A 17996-nucleotide genomic window follows, 5' to 3' on the forward strand; every position below is an offset into this window, starting at 1 on the left:
GGGCCCGGTCGCGCACGCGCGCGGAGTCTGGTGGGGGGGCTCCGCGGACGCCGTGGGGGGGGCGTCCCAGGGCCCGCGGGTCTCGGGTGGGAGCTTTTCCTCCCAGTCGCACTTGGTTGAGTTCCCCCGGGACTTTTGAAGTTCCGGCCCGCGCCGGACTTTTGGGATTCCCTCTTCCGTCAATGTGAATCGGAGGAATGAATGAATGAATGAATGAATGCATGAGCGAGCGAGCCAACTTGGCCCCTTGGCCGAGGCCTTCTTCCTCCTCCGGTCGGTGAAGCGAGGGTGGGTCGGGCTGGGTGGTCTGAAGTCCCTTTTACCTCAATCCCCCACACTTGGTGGTCATGAATACATGAAGTCCCTCATTTACTCTGCTGGGCCCTGGGCTGGGTCTGGCAGTGAGTGGGGGGGGGGGTTGTGGGACTTTCCCGGCGTCCACAGGCCGGACAAAAGCAGCCGGGACCCCACCATGTCCTGGCCTGGCCTGGTGGCAGCCGGGGAACTGACCCGGGTCTCCGGCTCTCTGTCCCCGCAGCGCCGACACCATGTGGATCCAGGTGCGCACCATGGATGGGCGAGAGACCCACACGGTGGACTCGCTGTCCAGGCTGACCAAGGTGGAGGAGCTGAGGCGGAAGATCCAAGAGCTGTTCCACGTGGAGCCAGGCCTGCAGCGGCTCTTCTACCGGGGCAAGCAGGTAAACCCCACGGGCAGGCCGCCACCCGCCGGCCCGCCCGCCGGCCGGACACCTTTGTTCTTGCCTGGTCCAGGCCCCCGCGCCGGCGCGCCGGGCAGCCACCAGCAGGTCCCTTCCCCGCCCTCCTCCTCCTCCTGCGGTCCCGCTTCGCCTCTCCCGGAAGGAGAAGTCCCCAGAAGCCTCAGATGCCTGCAGACGAAGGAACAAAGGCGGGACTGGAGATTGACATGCCGGGCTGGCAGCGGGCACTCGGATCTGTCCGCCCGGCCTTCCAAACTCTTTGTTGTTGTTGCAAAGCTCCCCTCAAAATACTTTCTAGAGAAAGAAGTTTTAGAGGTGGCTGGCGGAGGGCTGCAGGATTTCGAGAAAGGGCCTAGAGCCGTCACGCAGACAGGACGGGAGCGTCCAGGGTGTTTTCCTTAAATACACACCGATTGCTTCCACAGCCTATGCCCGTTAAACCTCTGATCCCCAGGGTGTTTCCTAGAAATTTGGATGAGCTTATTCGGCGTCCGGAGGTGGTGCTTATAAACCAGGGATTTCCGCCACCTTGGGCCTGCTGTCCGCGGCTGCCCGTGACCCGGGTGTGTGGCCTCTGCGGGGTCCCCTGGCCCGCTTGTCCTTTCTTTGCTGTCTCCCCAGCCTTTGTAGCTTCTAAGATGGCCACCTCGGCTTTCACAGCTGCCCAGGTTTGGGACGCTTTCTCTGCTGGCCCCTGGAGGGGTTCTATTTTTGTGGGTGTCCTTGGGGAATCCTGGGACGGTCCTGTGAGTGGGATTTCCCAGCAGGGTAAGGTGGTGCGGTCGAAGGCCTGGGGTTTGGCCTCCTGGAGTCGGTCGGACTGCGGGGACAGGGGCGTAGAGACGCTGGAACTGAATTAAAAGTCGCCAGTCGGGCGGCGTGCGCCCGACTTTGTTGTCGGATTTTGAGCTGGGTACTGCTGCCACCTGGTGTCTAGGCTGGAAAACAAATGCCTTGGGGCGGCCAGGTTTTCTGGGGGCTGGGAAGATCCTGCCTGCTTACTCGAGTTGAGACCTGGTGATTAATTTCTCGGGCTCGTGGCAGCCTGGGACACCTTCCCCTTAGCTCCTTCCAGGAAGAGACGCAATGACTTGAGTCTTAAGAATCTGCGTGAACCCGTCCTGCCAGGGAGAAGCCAATCTGGAGAACTCGGGGATTTGGCTGTGTAGCCGTGTGCACCCCCAGGCACTCTTCTGCCCCCTCCTCTGATGGCGGACCCTTTTTGTGGCATCTGAAGTGATTTTATTTATTTACTTTTGAGTCAGAGTCTCACTCTGTTGCCCAGGCTGGATTGCAGTGGCACAGTCACGGTTCAGCCCAGCCTCCACCTCCTGGGCTCAGACGGATCCTCCTGCCTCAGCCTTCCAAGTAGCTGGGACTACAGGCACGAACAGGCTTATTTGTTTTATTTATTTATTTATTTATTTTTTTGATAGAGACAAGGACTCGTTATGTTGCCCAGGCTGGTCTCAAACTCCTGGCCTCAAGCAATCCTCCTGCCTTGGCCTCCCAGTGGGCTGGGATGACCAGCGTCAGCCCCCGCACCCTGCCCAAACTGACTTTGATTTGCCACTCAGCCTTTTGGCTCAGCACAGGCACCTTTGTCTCAGAGTTTCCGAAAACCTGCATGTATCTGCTAAGTTCATGACATAGCACAAAGGCAGGCTGGACTCTCAAGTTCAAGGGAATAAATACTACTGAGTGCCTGCGCTATGCTGGGCACTGAGCTAGCTTTTACTTTTATGATGTATTGACCCTGTTTTTAAAGGTAGAAATGAGGTCTCACTATGTTGCCCAGGCCGACCTCCAACTCAAGTGATCCTCCCGCCTTGGCCTCCTGGAGTGTTGGGATTATAGGCGTGAGCCACTGTGCCCGGATGGAGCTAGCATTTTAATTTTTACATTTCAACGTGCAGGAAAGTTGAAAGAGCCATGAAACACCTGAACACACCTGCCATGTTGATTTGGCATTCTGCTGTTATTTGACTGTCAGCCTGTCTCTTTATTTGTCCATCAATCCCTCTTATTTCTTAGGATACATTTCAAAGTGAGTTACAGACACCAGTCCATCTCACCCCTGTACTGCTGCACGTCCCCCTTAACTGGAGCTCAGAATTTGTGGGTCTTGTGTTGATCTTTTAAAACTAAAATTTGTATGAAGTGAAACAGACAGATGGTAAGTGGACCACTTGAAGAATTTTGACAAATGTCTCCATCCATGTAACCCAACCAGAACTCCATCTCTTTATTTTTGAGTCAGAGTCCAGGTTGGAGTGTAGTTGCACGATCATGGCTTACCATAGCCTCGACCTTCTAGACTCAGGAGAGGCAGTCCTGCCTCAGCCTCCCAAGTAGCTGGGACTACAGGCATGCGCCACCATACCCGGCTAATTTAAAATTTTTTTTTAATAGAGACGAGATTGTGCTATGTTTTTCAGGCTGGTCTCAAGCTCCTGGCCTCAATTGAACCTCCTGCTGCAGCCTCCCAAAGTGCTGGGACCGCAGACATGAGCCACTGCGCCCAGAGGTCTCCCTTCGATTGTAAAGTAATACTTGGTCCATACGAAAGTATTTGTCACATCTGGGTATGTTTATTTTTTCTTTTTTTTTTTTTGAGTTGGAGTCTCACTCTGTCGCCCAGACTGGAGTGCAGTGGCCGCTCCCAGCCACCGCAGCCTTGGCGATCCTTCCACCCCAGCCTTCCAAGTAGTTGGAACTACAGGCGTGCGCTACCACGCCCGGCTCATTTTGATTTATTGTAGAGATGAGGTCTTACCAAGTTGCCCAGGTGGGTTGTGAACCCGTGGGCTCAGGCCATCCTCTCACCTCAGCCTCCCAAAGGCGTGGGATTACAGGCTGAGCCACCGAGCCCGGCTACATCTGGGTATGTTTAAAGTGTAATGTTATGTTCACTGGACGTGTACATTGTGTTTGCAGTCATTAGAAAGGCAGAGACGAGGGCTCCTGGCCCCATCCCATCTGAGCGGGGAGCTGGCATTTGAACTTGAATTCTGACTTCCAAGCCTGGCCTCTCAGCACTGAATCTGTCTTCCAGTGCAGCTTTGGTTGTGTTGAAAAGATTCCACATCCCACGTCAGTACTGTAACTGCCTCTCGTTGCGCTTCCTGGCCGTCGGGCCCGTGTGTAGCTTTGTAAGGGAATGTGTACAGGCTGTTGATGTCTTCCGGGCTACAGAGGTGATACAATGTCCCCAGTTTGCAGGGCTGTGAAGTGCCCTTGTCCAGGGAGTCTGGACGGGGCCGGGAGGCTGGGGACAGAAGCACACCATGGCACCAAGTGAAGTCGGTGTGCACGTGGGATGTCCAGGATGGAAAGCCACGCGGCCTCCAGTGGGTGCGATGCTGTCTTTGCAGAATGTTCTGGAGAGTGCTGCCATCTTGTCTAAGCAACAGGGCCAGCGGCCCCAGGTCCTTGAGACTACAGAGCAGGCTATGGCTGGGCTTTTCTTCAGGACATGGGGGTGACATGGCAGTTTCCTCCGGGCTGAGTAGGGTGGTGGCTGTGTCGCTGGATTGGCAGAAGTACGGGGAGCGGCATGGTAGGGACCCCGGCGGCAGGCCAGGCTGGGCACAGGCGAGAGGCGCCTCGGTCTTTTTGTGTCTTAGCTGCCCTTAAAAATAACAAGGGACACGCCCGGGTATGATGTTCTGCTCCTCCTGTGATCGCCTCAAGGTCCCGACCGTGACTCACTGGCTCCCTCGGCCTGGGGCTGGCTGTGGGTGAGGGGGTGGTCAGGAATGCGCCTTGCCTGGCTCACGCTGGAAGTCCAGGAAGTCACCTGGCTCAGGGTCCCTCCCCTCGCATGGACATTGGGGCCGGGTCTTTCCTGCGTGGCCATCCCGGGTACTGCAGGGTGTAAGTAGCGTCCCTGGCCTCCACTGCCCCATGCCAGGAGCACCCCCTGTTGTGACATCACACATGTCCCCAGACGTGGCCCAGGGATGTCAGTATCGTCCCTGGGTAAGACCCCCTCAGTTAGGATTCCACAGACCCCAGAGAGCCTCTGCGTCCCAGGAGGCTGCACACATGGAAATCTACACTGGGGGGGCGGGGGGAGAGGGAAGTTCCAGGAGCTGGGATCCCCTGGTCTACACCGTTGGCCCGTCGGGAGTTGATTCTGGTGTCTGTTGCGAGCAGAGATCAAATTCAGTATTTTTCCCAAAGAGCGGACACGGGCTCTGCCGCTTGGTCCTCTGGTCATTTCGGGTCAGATTCTCTGGGACAGGGCTGTCCTGGCCTGACCTATTCCACGCCAGTAGACATGCCAAGTGTCCCTGGGGGCAGAGTCCCTTTGGGTTGAGAACTGTTAATTTAGAAGATACCTGCTTTAGGAAAATAAGTACCTAAGTTGGCCAGGCCTGCCCCAAAGGCCGTGTGAGGGTCAGGCTGATACAGCTGTCGAAATGGTGGCCCAGGGACGGCCTCGCCAGCATCATCCGTCACAGTGCTGCCCTAGGCGTCTCACGGATGGCCTCTGCGCCGAGACCAGGACTCTCCCCTTGGCTGCATGAGAGTGGTCACCGCTACCAGCACCCACTCCTGTGGCTGTCCCTCCCAACCCCCCCGAAGCTCCCAAGGGCACGTCCCCTGAACTAGGGGTCAGTGGGTCGTTTCGGTAAAGGGCGTAATGGTAAATCTTACAGCCTTTGTGGTCAGTCTGGCCAGGGCTGCTTGGCCCTGCTGCTGTGGCCTTGGCAGTTGGGGACAGGGAATGGAGGGTGCCGGGAAAACTTTATAAAAACAAGTGCAGGCCATGCTGTCACTGGCTGGAGTTTGCCAGGCCACCTTCGGGCTTGGATCCAGCCTCGATTGGCCTGGCCAGGTTTGATTGTTCAGAACGGTGCTGCTGTGGAATGTGTCAGAGTACGTCCCCGAGTGCTCTGTGTTGGGAGAGGCTTCAAGTCAGGGGTTCTCCAACTGCTGGGACCCGGGACCCCTTTTGTCTTCCCGGCTGGTTGAGGGCCTGGGAGTATTTGCTTCTGTGCCGTTGTTGCTTGGCTTATTAGAAACGGGAAGCTGGGAATGTCCAGAGGTCGAGAACATGTGGAGTCGGCGGTCTTCAGAGAGTCCCCTGTCCCCTGGAGACCACGAGAGACGGCAGTGAATGTAGCTTGGTACTGCAGTGACAGTCTTTGACCCGGCAGCCCCCAGAGTGCGGCTTTAGGGCACGTGCTCAGCCGCCATGAGCGACTGTCCTCTGCGTCCACACAAGCTGGGACATCCTCGCCTGTCACTCTGCCGGCCCTCCCGGCGCACGTTAGGCCCCCTGCTGCGTCCCCCCGTCGGCTTCCTCCTCTCCCATCTCGTCTGTCTGTCCCGCCTGCACCTTGGCAAGAGACCCGCGCTCCCCCACTAGGCCCAGCCGGGACGTGGGGACTGCGGCTGCCCCCCAGGAAGGCAGAACCGTTTCTCACTTCCTCTGTCCTGGGTCTGCCCGCCAGGCCCCGCGGAAGTCCCTTGGGTGTGAGGCCCACGCGGCCCGTGTGTCCCTGAACTCCCGTTTCCAGGCTGACTGGAGAATCCCCACTTGCCAAGCTCCTGGCCCTCGTGTCCTGCCTCTGGGCACCTGGAAATATCCCTGGAGCAGAAACATGGGCCTGGGGAGTGTTTTGATGCTGCTTTCAAAAGGAACCGGCATATACAGCTGTCAAACTATGTAAGTGTTTAGCTTTTTTTTTCTGAGTTGGAGTCTCACTCCATCGCCCAGACTAGAGCACAGTGGCCCACTCAGCCACCCCAGCGTCGACCTGTTGGGCTCCAGCGATCCTTCGGCCTCAGCCTTCCAAGTAACCAGAACTACAGGCGCACGCTACCATGCCTGACAAATTTTGTATTTATTATAGAGACGAGATCTCGCCAAGTTGCCCGGGCTGGTCTCGAACCCGTGGGCTCAGGCAATCCACTCGTCTCAGCCTCCCAAAGTGCTGGGATGACAGGCTGAGGCACCGAGCCCGGCCAACTTTTTTTCTTTTTAGAGACAGGGTCTCACTAAGTTACCCAGGCTGGCCTCAAACTCCTGGGCTCAATTGATCCTCTTGCCTCGGCCTCCCAAAGTGCTAGGCTTATAGGCCTGAGCCCCCATGCCCACTGTGTTTAGCTTTTACACAATGCCCATGGCACAAAATCCCAAGTGTCCCAAAAGCCAGGAGCAAGTCTTCCTCTGCCTTGTGCCTCAGTTTCCCCAGCTGTACCCTGTCCTGCAGAGGCACCTGAGAGTCCCTGAACTCTCGCTGTGTTTTTATTACGTGGATCTGAGTGTGCCATGTGCACACTTCCTGTGTATGAATTTTCATTTAATAGCCCTGGATGATTTTCCATGAGTCCTGGAGTCTTTGTTCTCATAATGGCTTCTAGGAGGCCTTTTGTCTGCATGCACCGTAACTTATTTACCAGTCAGTATCGCTGGGCCTTCTGGTTGTCCTGTTTGGTTTTTTTTTTTTGCAGTTAAGTGTGAGGTTGGGGCGTATGTTTTGGAACACTGTCTTTGTACATGATTGCATAAAGTGATGGGATGAATTCCTTGGAATTGTTGAGTCAGATGGTAGGTGCATTTTAACCTTTTTTCTATTTTTTGAATTTTTTGTGGAAGTAGAGTCTCACTGTGTTGCCCAGGCTGGTCTCAAACTCTTGGGCTCAAGTGGTCCTCCTGCCTCAGCTTCCCAAAGTGCTGGGCTTACAGGTGTGAGCCACTGTACCCAGCCCGCTTTAAGTTTTTTGTTTTTTTGAGTCAGATTCTCACTCTGTCACCCACGCTAGAGTGCAGTGGCACGATCCTGGCTCACCAGAGCCTCAACCTCCTGGGCACAGGCGATCCTTTTGCCTCAGCCTCCCAAGTAGCTGGGATTACAGGTGTGCACCACTATGTTCAGCTGATTTTCTTCTTTTGTAGAGACAGATTCTCACTATGTTGCCTAGGCTGGTCTCAAACTCCTGAGCTCAAGTGATCCTCCCACCTCGGCCTCCTAAAGTGCTGGGTTGACAAGTGTGAGCCACCGTGCCCTGTGTGCAGTGGCAGTTCACAGGTATGCTCATAGCTGACTGCATTCTCTAACTCTTGGCCTCAAGCAGTCCTTCTGCCCCAGCCTCTGAAGGAGCTTGGACTACAGGTGCACATCACTGCACCCAACTCCGACTGGATCATTTTGAGGCTAATTACAGACATCGTAACACAGACATCAGCAAGTACAGCAGTTTTACTGCATTTCCCCCAGTGGTTCATAGATCAAACAGATAGAACATTGGTAAGGATGTAGGAGATTTGAACAACACAACCCGCAGGTTTATTCTGACGCACACAGATAGAATCAAACCCAGATAGCATCAAACCCAGATAGCATCAAACCCAGATAGCATCAAACCCAGATAGCATCAAACCCTGCAACAGAGAACACACATTCCTCAGGCCATGTGGGGGTGCTTAAGGAACCTGACCGAGTAAGGCAGGCCTCACAGCTTGAAAACAATTGCTGGCTCACAGTCTTCCCTAACTGCCTGCTGGGAAATCAGAGCTTGACAATAACCAGAAGGTATCCAGTGCCTCCCCTGCCCCCCCATATTTGGAGATGATAAAAGAGTTGTCATAGGCTTAATGGATTGTGAAAAAGTCTGATGGAATTGATGGAACGACCATGAAAACAGACTTTTCCAGGTGCAGCTAAGGCTGCACTCTGAGGGAAATTTTTAGCCCCAGATGATTATATGTGAAAAGAAGATTGGCTTAGAATTGATGAACCAAGCATCTAAACTTAAGAAGTTAGAAAACGAACAGCAGAATAATTCTAAAGGATGAAAAAAGAGGGGGACTCGGTGGCTCAGCCTGTCATCCCACGCCTTTGGGAGGCCGAGGTGAGTGGATGGCCTGAGCTCGCGGGTTCGAGACCCGCCTGGGCAACTTGGCGAGACCTCATCTCCACAATAAATCAAAAACTAGCCGGGTGTGGTGGCACGTGCCTGTAGTTCCAGCTACTTGGAAGGCTGAGGCGGAAGGATCGCCGGAGCCCAGCGGGTCGAGGCTGCGGTGGCCGGGAGCGGCCACTGCACTCCAGTCTGGGCGACAGAGGAGACTCCAACTCAAAAAAAGAAAGAAAGAAAAGAAAAAAGAGGGAAATAGAGATTAGAACAGAAAAGAAAGAAATAAAAGAAAAAAGAGGGAAATAGTGATTAGAACAGTGCAATTGCACTCCAGTCTGGGCGACAGAGTGAGACTCCAACTCAAAAAAAAATAAAATGTTTAATAGTCACTAAAAATCTACTTACAAAAGCAGCCAAACGGGCTGGGCACAGTGGCTCACACCTGTCACCCCCAGCACTTTGGGAGACCCAAGTCGGAGGACTGCTTGAGGCCAGGAGTTGAGACCAGCCTGGGTGATATAGGGAGACCTCTTCTCTACAAACAAAATCAAAACATTTGCTGGGCATAGTGGCGTGTGCCGGTAGTCCCGGCTGCTTGGGAGCCTGAGGAGGGAGGATCACTTGAGCCGAGGAGCTCAAGGCTGCCGTGAGCCATGATCGTGTCACTGTAATCCAGCCTGGGTGACAGAGTGAGAGTCTGACTCAAAAATAAATAAAATCAAATCAGTGATATGTACTTGGATTGGAAGAGAGAGAGTGGCATATACCAAAGACGATTTTACTGTTAGGCTTGGAGCACTGATATTTTCTCTCTCTTTCTCTTTTTTTTTTTTAGTTGGAATCTCACTCTGTCGGCTAGGCTGGAGTGCAGAGGCACAGTCACGGCCACCCCAGCAGCGACCTGCTGGGCTCGGGTGATCCTTCCGCCTCAGCCTTCCAAGTAGCCAGAATGACAGGCGCACATTGCCAGCCTGGCTAATTTTTGAGTTTTTGTAGAGATGAGGTCTTGCCAAGTTGTCCAGACTGGTCTCAAACCTGTAGACTCAGACAATCCACTCGCCTTGGCCTCCCAAAGTGCTGGGATTACAGGCTGAGCCACCGAACCTGGCCTCTTTTTTTTTTTTTTTTTTTTTTAATTTTTAGCTTTTATTTTTTCCACACACTGGCATTTCAGGCAACTAGAGGAATTAGAGTGGACATTTTCCGTGTATGAGATTTTTACTTTAGATTTAATTTTTTAAGTGTATGTATTACAAGTTTTTGCTTTGCTGTAGGTTTAATTTTTAACTCAAGAAGCTCTAAACTAAGGTGTGACTTTGGTGCTTGGGTTTCTATGGCTTTTACAAATGTCCTTGGCCTCAGGCTGGACTCTTGGGATCTCGGTTAGGAGCACAGCCTGGAATGTTCCGTGCTTGCGATGGAAATGAGGCCACAAAGAGTCAGAGTCACCCCCTGTGGAACCGTGTGTGTGTGTGTGTGTGTGTGTGTGTGTGTGTGTGTGTGTGTGTGTGTGTAAAGCTGGGACAGTGGGAGGCGGGAGAAAGCACCACGCATGCTTTCCACCCCGTGCAAGTGTTTTCCTGCCCGCTTCAGGGCCCTTCTGGAAGGTTCCAGAGTGGCAACTCATGAGTTACGTCCTGGAGGTAGAGCGGGTGCCAGCCTAGCCCAGCTGCGTCCCCACTCCCCTACTACATCCTACCCGGCTGTGTCCTGGTCTGGGAGACACCCTGTCCCCTCCCTGTGACCCTTGCTGAGCACAGTGCTTCCCTCTTCCCTGCCCCATACTGGGAGGGCTGAGGTCACGGACAGGGCCCGGCCAGGCCCCGCAAGGGTGGCAGGCACACAGGAGGGGATGGGAGCGCTGTGGCCTAGTGTCAGGCCTTTCCCCCGGTGCTCCTGCAGGTCCGGCCAGAGTCCCCCGTGGGAACCCCGCCACCCAGGACACCCCTTCGCCCTCGGCCCCGCCTGGCTCTGCCTCCCCCCAGCTCTGCCGCCAGGCCTTCCCCCATCCGTCCTTCGACGTGGCCTGTGCCTGGGTCGGGTCGGATGAAGCTGACCAGGCGGTCCCCCTGCCTTCGCTTGGTCTCTTCCACCTCCCGCCGTCCCCATGGCTGGGTTGGGGGTGCGTTCCAACCCCTCTGGCTGGTGTTCTCCAGGCAGAGTCTGCCCGGGGCTGTCCCCTCCCCTCCCTGTGCTCTGTCTGGTGGCGCTGGGACTCGAACGCCCTGCTCTGAAGCTGCATTGTTTCCTGGGTGGTGTGCTGGACCCTCTGTGGCTGCGCTGAGCCGTTGGGGTGCGGGCGGGTGATGACCAGGCTGTGGCTTGAGTATGCATCCAACACCAGCCAGTGCTCAGATAGTCCAGTGTTTTGCTGGTGAATAACGCCTCGTGAACTTGGGACTCTGCAGGTGACCCTCAGACGCGGATGGGGCCTCTCTAGTTCAGGGTGCTCACGGGGGTGATCCCGCCCCCTGGGAGCATTGGGTGAAGTCTGGGAATATGTGTGGTGTCCCGACTGTGGGCTTCTGGCATGGAGGGGCTGGAGGCCAGGGATGCCTCTCAGCTCCTGCAGTGGCCATGGCGCCCTGCCCCCCCCCCACAGAGAGAAACCTGACCCGACATCAGCAGGGGCAAAGGCACTGGGCCAGGGTTCCGGGGTCCCACCTGTTGGTCCCTCCTCGGTGCCATCAGCCTAGCCCTGCTGGCTTCCCTGTCCCAGGGACACTGGGGACACTCGACTGTCTTCCTCTTAGAAAAACGAATACGCTTTCTCCTACGGAGCAGTTTCAGGGTCCCTGCAAAGCTGAGTGGGAGTGGTGGAGAGTTCCCACACCCCGTTGCCACGCATGGCCTCCTTGACTCCCGGCCTCCCATGGGGCACGTTTTGTACACCCACTGAGCTTCCATCTCCTGACTCCTGGCCTCCCATGCGGGCGCGTTGCCGATACCACTGAGCCTCCCTGAACACGTGGTCATCACCCGGAGTCCCCAGTCCACATGGGGTCTCTCTTGGGCTGCACGTCCTAGAGTTTGGACAGATGCATACTGTGTCCCCCACAACAGTGCCACGTGGATGTCATGTCCTGAAAACCCTGTGCTCTCCTGTCCCTCCCTGCCACCCCAGCAATCTAGCCTTTCCACTTCTCCAGCTCTGCCTTTTCCAGGACGTCATCCAGTTGGAGTCACACAGTATGTGGCCTTTTTGGAGGGGTTTTTTTTTGAGTCGTGGTCTCAATGTCACCCAGGCTGGAGGGCAGTGGCACCACCACGGCTCCCTGAAGCCTTGACCTGGGCTCAAGCAATCCTCCTGCCTTGGCCTCTCAGAGTGCTAGGATTACAGGCTGAACCACTGCGTCCAGCCTTTTTTTTTTTGAGTTGGAGTCTCACTCGGTCGCTCAGACTGGAGTGCAGTGGCCGCTCCCAGCCACCGCAGCCTCGCTTGCTGGCTCCAGCGATCCTTCTGCCTCAGCCTTCTGAGTAGCCAGAATTACAGGCGCACGCTACCACACCCGGCTGATTTTTTGATTGATTGTAGAGATGAGGTCTCGCTGCCCAGGCGGGTCTCGAACCCGCGGGCTCAGGCAATCCACTCACCTCAGCCTCCCAAAGGCTCGGGATTACAGGCTGAGCCACCGAGCCTGGCTTTTTTTTTTAAATAACAGCTTTATTGAGATATAGCCTCTATACCATTCATTTCACCCACTTGAAGCATCCATTTCAGTGGTTTCAGGTGCGGAGTTGTGTGACCATCACCATGGTTGATTTCAGAGTAGTTACCCCCTCTAAAGGAAACTGCACCCCCAGCTGCTCTCCTTTGTTCCCCATGCCTCCCAGCCCCGCACCCATGAATCCACTTCCTGCCTGTTCTGGATGTTTTGCGTAAGTGGAGTCACACACGGTGTGTCTGGGTCTGGGTCTCATGGAGTGTGGCGTCTTCAAGGTCCCTCCACGTGTGGCCTGTGTCAGAGCTTCCTTCCTGTTCACAGCCAAGCTATGTTCGTCTACGTGTGGATGGGCCACGCTGTTGAATCCACTCTCTGTGGGTGGAGGGCGGACCTCGAGCTGTCTCTGCCCTCCGGCTGCGAATGACGTGTGGACAGGCTGATCGGCCTCACCCTCCTGTCCCTGTCGGTCCTCTCTGAGCTCAGCAGTCCCCATGTTGGAGGGCCGGCACCCGGGTGGGCCGTGCTGGGCATGTCCCTGCGTGCTGGGTGAACAGGTGGGGTAGAGCGGCTGTGGTGGGTGTCTGGAGACCCTGCAGCTGTAGGTAGGTGTGGATGTGTTCAAATGCGTTTTGTTCCAAGGCGGGATGATCACTTGAGTCCACGAGTCTGAGACCAGCCTGGGCCACATGATGAGACTCCATCTCTACAAAAACTATAAAAACTACACGGGTGTCGTGGTGGCGTCTGTAGTCCAGGTTCTCTGGAGGCTGAAGTGGGAGGATCACCTGAGGCAGGAGTTGGAGGCTGCAGTGAACGTGTCACTGCACTCCAGCCTGGGTGACAGAGCCAGACCCTGTCTCTTTTTTCTTTTTCTTTTTTTTTTTTTGAGTTGAGTCTCACTCCGTCGCCCAGACTGGAGTGCAGTGGCCGCTCCCGGCCACCGCAGCCTCGACCTGCTGGGCTCCGGCGATCCTTCCGCCTCAGCCTTCCGAGTAGCCGGAATTACAGGCATGCACTACCACGCCCGGCTGATTTTTTGATTTATTGTAGACATGAGGTCTCACTGCCCAGGCGGGTCTTGACCCCGCGGGCTCAGGCAATCCACTCACCTCAGCCTCCCAAAGGCGCAGGATTACAGGCTGAGCCACCGAGCCCCCCGGCTCTTTTTCTTTTGTTTTTTTGAGCTGGAGTCTCACTCTGCCACCCCAGTCCTGGAGTGCAGCAGTATGTTCGTGGTCACCGCAGCCTCAACCTGCCGGGCTCAGGCGATCCTTCTGCCTCAGCCTTCCAAGTAGCTGGAACCACAGGCGTGCAGCACCATGCCTGGCTAACTTTTTTTTTGAGTTGGAGTCTTACTCTGTGGCCCAGACTGGAGTACAGTGGCACGTTCCCGGCCACCACAGCCTTGACCTGCTGGGCTCCGGCGATCCTTCCGCCTTAGTCTTCCAAGGAGCCAGAACTACAGCCGCGCGCTACCATGCCTGGCTAGTTTTTTATTTATTGAGGAAATGAGGTCTGGCCAAGTTGCCCAGGTGGGTCTCGAACCCGCAGGCTCAGGCAATCCACCCGCCTCGGCCTCCCAAAATGCTGGGATTACAGGGTGAGGCATCGAGCCCGGCCTAATTTTTTGATTTATTGTAGAGACGCGGTGCTGCCAAGTTGCCTGGGCTGGTCCTGAACCCACGGTCTGAGGCAATCCTCTCACCTCAGCCTCCCAAATTGCTGGTATTATAGGTGTGAACCCGTGCCCGGAGACCCTGTCTCTTAAAAAAAAAAAAAAAAAAGCTGGCCGGGCTCGGTGGCTCAGCCAAGTGCATTTTATAGCACTTTGGAAGACTGAGGCCAGTAGATTGCCTGAGTCCGTGGGTTTGAGACCAGCCCAGGCAACTTAGCGAGACCTCGAAAATTAGCCAGGTATGGTAGCACGCGCTTATAGTTTCGGCTACTTGGAGGACTGAGACAGAAGGATGACTGGAGTCCAGCTGGTCGAGGCTGGGGTGGCTGTGAGCGTGCCACCTGGGTGCCAGCCTGGGTGACAGTGAGACTCCAACTCAAAAAAATAAAAAGCCTTTTTTCTGGGAAAGGAGTCATCCGTCATCAGGCTTGGGTCTGAGAGTAAAAGCCCTTGGACGCTGGGCCTCACCACCCAGGTGTACTGTTTAAACATGAGCGGCCACACTTGGTAGCGGGGAGGGCAGGAGAGAGCCAGTCTTTGTGTATCTGTTTCCATCTCCTCTCCCTTTTCCTGGGGCACCGGGTCTGCACCAGGGTGCTCCTGCCCCCAGGAGGCACTGGGGACACCTGGGAACATCTGTGGGTATCACGACTTGGGGCGCTCCTGGTGGGGAGGCGGTGGAGGCCAGGGACCTGCCCAGCACCTGCAGTGCCCGGGACGCCCCCCCCCAGAGAAGGATCCGACCGCCCCACGTCCACGGTGCCCACAGGAATGGGTCCTGGTGGGGGCTGTGGGAGAGCCCTGAGATGGCTTCTGACAAAAGAAAGCCCTCAGCCTCTTGTACCACCAGGCCATCAGGATCAGCTCAGGTGCCGCTTACCTGATGTCAGGCAGCCTGGGGGCAGACGGGCCCTGTTAGGGACAGACCTGTTAGGGACACATGAGCCTGGAGGGAAGTTAGGACTGGAGGGGGGGGAACAACTCACAGGAAGCCACAGAGGGGGAGGGGAAAGGGAGCTCAGGTCATAGAAGCTGCCCTGCTGAGACTGGGCTGAGACTGGGCGGTGCCTCCTGCCAGGTCCTCTGTGGATATCGCTGCGGGTTGTTTTTGGGGTCCGTCCCGGCACTGCAAGGTGTGAGCGGGTCTCTGGCCCGCTCACCCATGCCAGGAGCACCCCAGTCGTGAGAGCTACACACGTCCCCAGACACGGCCCACGTCCCTGGGGGCAGGGTCACCCTTGGTGGGAGCCAGTGGCAGAGGACACATGTATTTACTATCAGAAGCCGCTCTGCCATGAAGTGCTAGAAAGACTCCTCGGCGCCCATGTGTTCCCAGGGCACGCAGGGTGAGGCCAGCCTCCATGTCAGGGGCCCGAGACCTCTAGGGAAGGGTGTGGCGCTCGGGTGCACTGGACCCAGGAGGGCTGGGTCCCTCTCATCTGACCAGACCATTCCAGGTTGTCCCACCACCCGCGTCAGGGCGAGGCTGGCTGGGCTTGAGACGAGTGGCCTGTCTGTCTCTGCAGATGGAAGACGGCCACACACTCTTTGACTACAACGTGCGCTTGAATGACACCATCCAGCTCCTGGTGCGCCAGAGCCTCGTGCTGCCGCCCAGTCTCAAGGAGCGCGACTCCGAGCTCTCAGACACCGACTCGGGCTGCTGCCTGGGCCAGAGTGAGTCCGACAAGTCCTCCACCCACGGTGAGGCGGCCCCCGAGGCAGATGGCAAGACCAACCTTGCGGACACGGACACGTGGGACGAGACGGAGCTAGGACTCTACAAGGTGAGGCCCCGCCAGGTTGGGACGCCTTACTCAAGCACATGCACCCGAGGCCCGGGTATGGACCTCGTCGAGGATAGGCGGGGAACCCGCCGAAGATGGCCAGCCCCTGTCCCACTTGGGCTAGGCGGCTTCCCCCAGTCCTCCATCATGGTCCCCAGTCATGCAGGTGTCCTCCTGTGACTTGTGGCGGCTATGGAGCTTTGGAAATCGCTGCCACCATCGGGTCAGAAGCTTCTCAGGAGGTCTGGGCTCCAGCCTCAATGGGGCAGTTCTGGGCTCGGGGCCGCTTGGCAGCCATGGCAGGAGCTCTCGGATACCCCGTGGCCTACATTCCTTGCCAGGCCTGCTGTGGTCCTCCCAGAAGAAGGGTTTTTACTGTCCTGGTTCTTGTTCTTTTTTTTGAGTCAGGGTCTCACTCTGTCGCCCAGGTTGGAGTGCAGTGGTCTGTTCACGGCTCACCACAGCCTTGACCTCTTGGGGTCAGGCGATGCTCCCACCTCAGCCTCCTGAGTAGCTGGGGCTACAGGCATGTGCCACCATGCCTGGCTAGTTTTTTTGATTTTTGTAGAGATGGGGTCTCCATGTTACCCAAGCTGGTCTCAAATTCCTGGGCTCAGGCGATCCTCCTACCTTGGCCTCCTAAAGTGCTGGAATGACAAGGGTCAGCCCCTCCACCTGGCCTTACAGTTTCTCATAGGCAGTGGTTCTTTTATTTTATTTTTGAGTTGCAGGTCTTACTGTCACCTAGGCTAGAGTACAATGGCATGCTCACAGCTATCACAGCCTCAACCTGCTGGGCTCAGGTGATCCTTTCGCCTCAGCCTTCTAAGTAGCTGGAACCACAGGCATGTGCCACCACGCCCAGCTGATCTATTTTTATTTATTGTAGAGATGAGGTCTTACCATGTTGCTCAGGCTGGTCTCGAACCCCTAGACTCAGATAATCCTCTTGCCTTCGCCTCCCAAATTGCTGAAATTCTGGGTGTGAGCCACTGTGCCCAGCTGGCAGTGGTTCTTAACTCCACCCCCTCCCAGGGGTCATCCGTGGTTGTCACAACTAGGGCTGCTTCTGGCATGGGTGGGTGGGGGCCAGGGATGCTGCCCAGCACCCTGCAGCGCCCGGGGTGATCTGACTCCGAGTGTCACTAGTGTGACAGCAGAGAAGCCCTCTTCTGGATGTTTGGTCCCAGTCCCAAGCATCCCGGCGTTCTCAGGATTCCGACGGGCCACCAGGTTCCCTCATGCAGGCCCGGGTGCCGGTTTCCTTGCTTCGTGCAGGTGAATGAGTACGTCGATGCCCGAGACACGAACATGGGGGCGTGGTTCGAGGCCCAGGTGGTCCGGGTGACACGGAAGGGCCCTTCCCGGGACGAGCCCTGCAGCTCTACCTCCAGCCCGACTCTGGAAGAAGACGTCATCTACCACGTGAAATATGACGAGTGAGTGCCTTGGTGGGGGGAGGCTGGGGGTGTGGGCTCTGAGCGTGTTGCGGGCTGTTTGTCCTAAGGCTGGAGCTCAGGGCTGTCTCAAAATGGTGACCAGCATCTAGGCCCCACCTCACACTCCCAAAGAAAAAACTGGGTGCGGCGGCTCACGCCTGTCGTCCCCACACTTTGGAAGGCAGAGGCGAGAGGACTGCCTGAGCCCATGGGTTGGAGACCAGCTTGGGCAACTTGGCGAGACCTCGTCTCTACAATTAAAAAGAAAAAAAAATCAACCCTGGTGGCATGAGGCCAAGGTGGGAGGACTGCTTGAGGTCAGGATTTGAGACCAGCAGCATAGTGAGACCTCGTCCCTTAAAAAATGAAAAAATTAGCTGGACATAGTGGCGAGTGCCTGTCGTTCCAGCTACTTGGAAGGCTGGGGCCGAAGGATCACCTGAGCAAAGAAAAAGTAACGAGCCCCAGGCAATATGGTGGACGGAAGAGATTTGGGTTTGGCCCCTCACTTTCGGTTTTGCTTTGCTGCGGATGGACGGTGTTGCTTTCATCCGTGCTATTTTATGGCTTTTTTTGTGGCTAGGGGCATGTGTATCTAGAATCATGACTTTATTCTAATCCGAGATCCGATAGGCTGAATTTACGTGCGCTGACTTTTTTCTTCTTTTTTGAGTCGGGGTCGCACGCTGTCTCCCAGGCTGGAGGGCAGCGGCAGGCTCCCGGCCACCGCAGCCTCGCCCGGCTGGGCTCCGGCGATCCTCCCGGGAGCCGAACTACAGGCGCGCGCTACCACGCCCGGCTCACTTCCTGGCGTTCAGGGGCTGGTCTCGAACTCC

The 17996-nt window shown here is 56.2% G+C and overlaps 1 protein-coding gene across 1 annotated transcript in view; it reads left to right on the top strand.

Moving 5' to 3' along the window:
• The first annotated feature begins 62 nt into the window (after nt 1–62).
• UHRF1 (ubiquitin like with PHD and ring finger domains 1) overlaps nt 63–17996 on the top strand; it is a 40893-nt gene continuing 22959 nt past the window's right edge. Inside the window, exons 1-4 of the mRNA XM_021710084.1 lie at nt 63–178; nt 539–701; nt 15461–15721; nt 17000–17160. Coding sequence (XP_021565759.1) covers nt 549–701; nt 15461–15721; nt 17000–17160 — 575 coding nt within the window. The 5' untranslated portion in view covers nt 63–178; nt 539–548. The remainder of the gene's footprint in view (nt 179–538; nt 702–15460; nt 15722–16999; nt 17161–17996) is intronic.

This window comes from Carlito syrichta, unplaced genomic scaffold, assembly GCF_000164805.1.
Source record: "Carlito syrichta isolate Samal-C Ts95f unplaced genomic scaffold, Tarsius_syrichta-2.0.1 Scaffold288028, whole genome shotgun sequence".
NCBI lineage: Eukaryota > Metazoa > Chordata > Mammalia > Primates > Tarsiidae > Carlito > Carlito syrichta.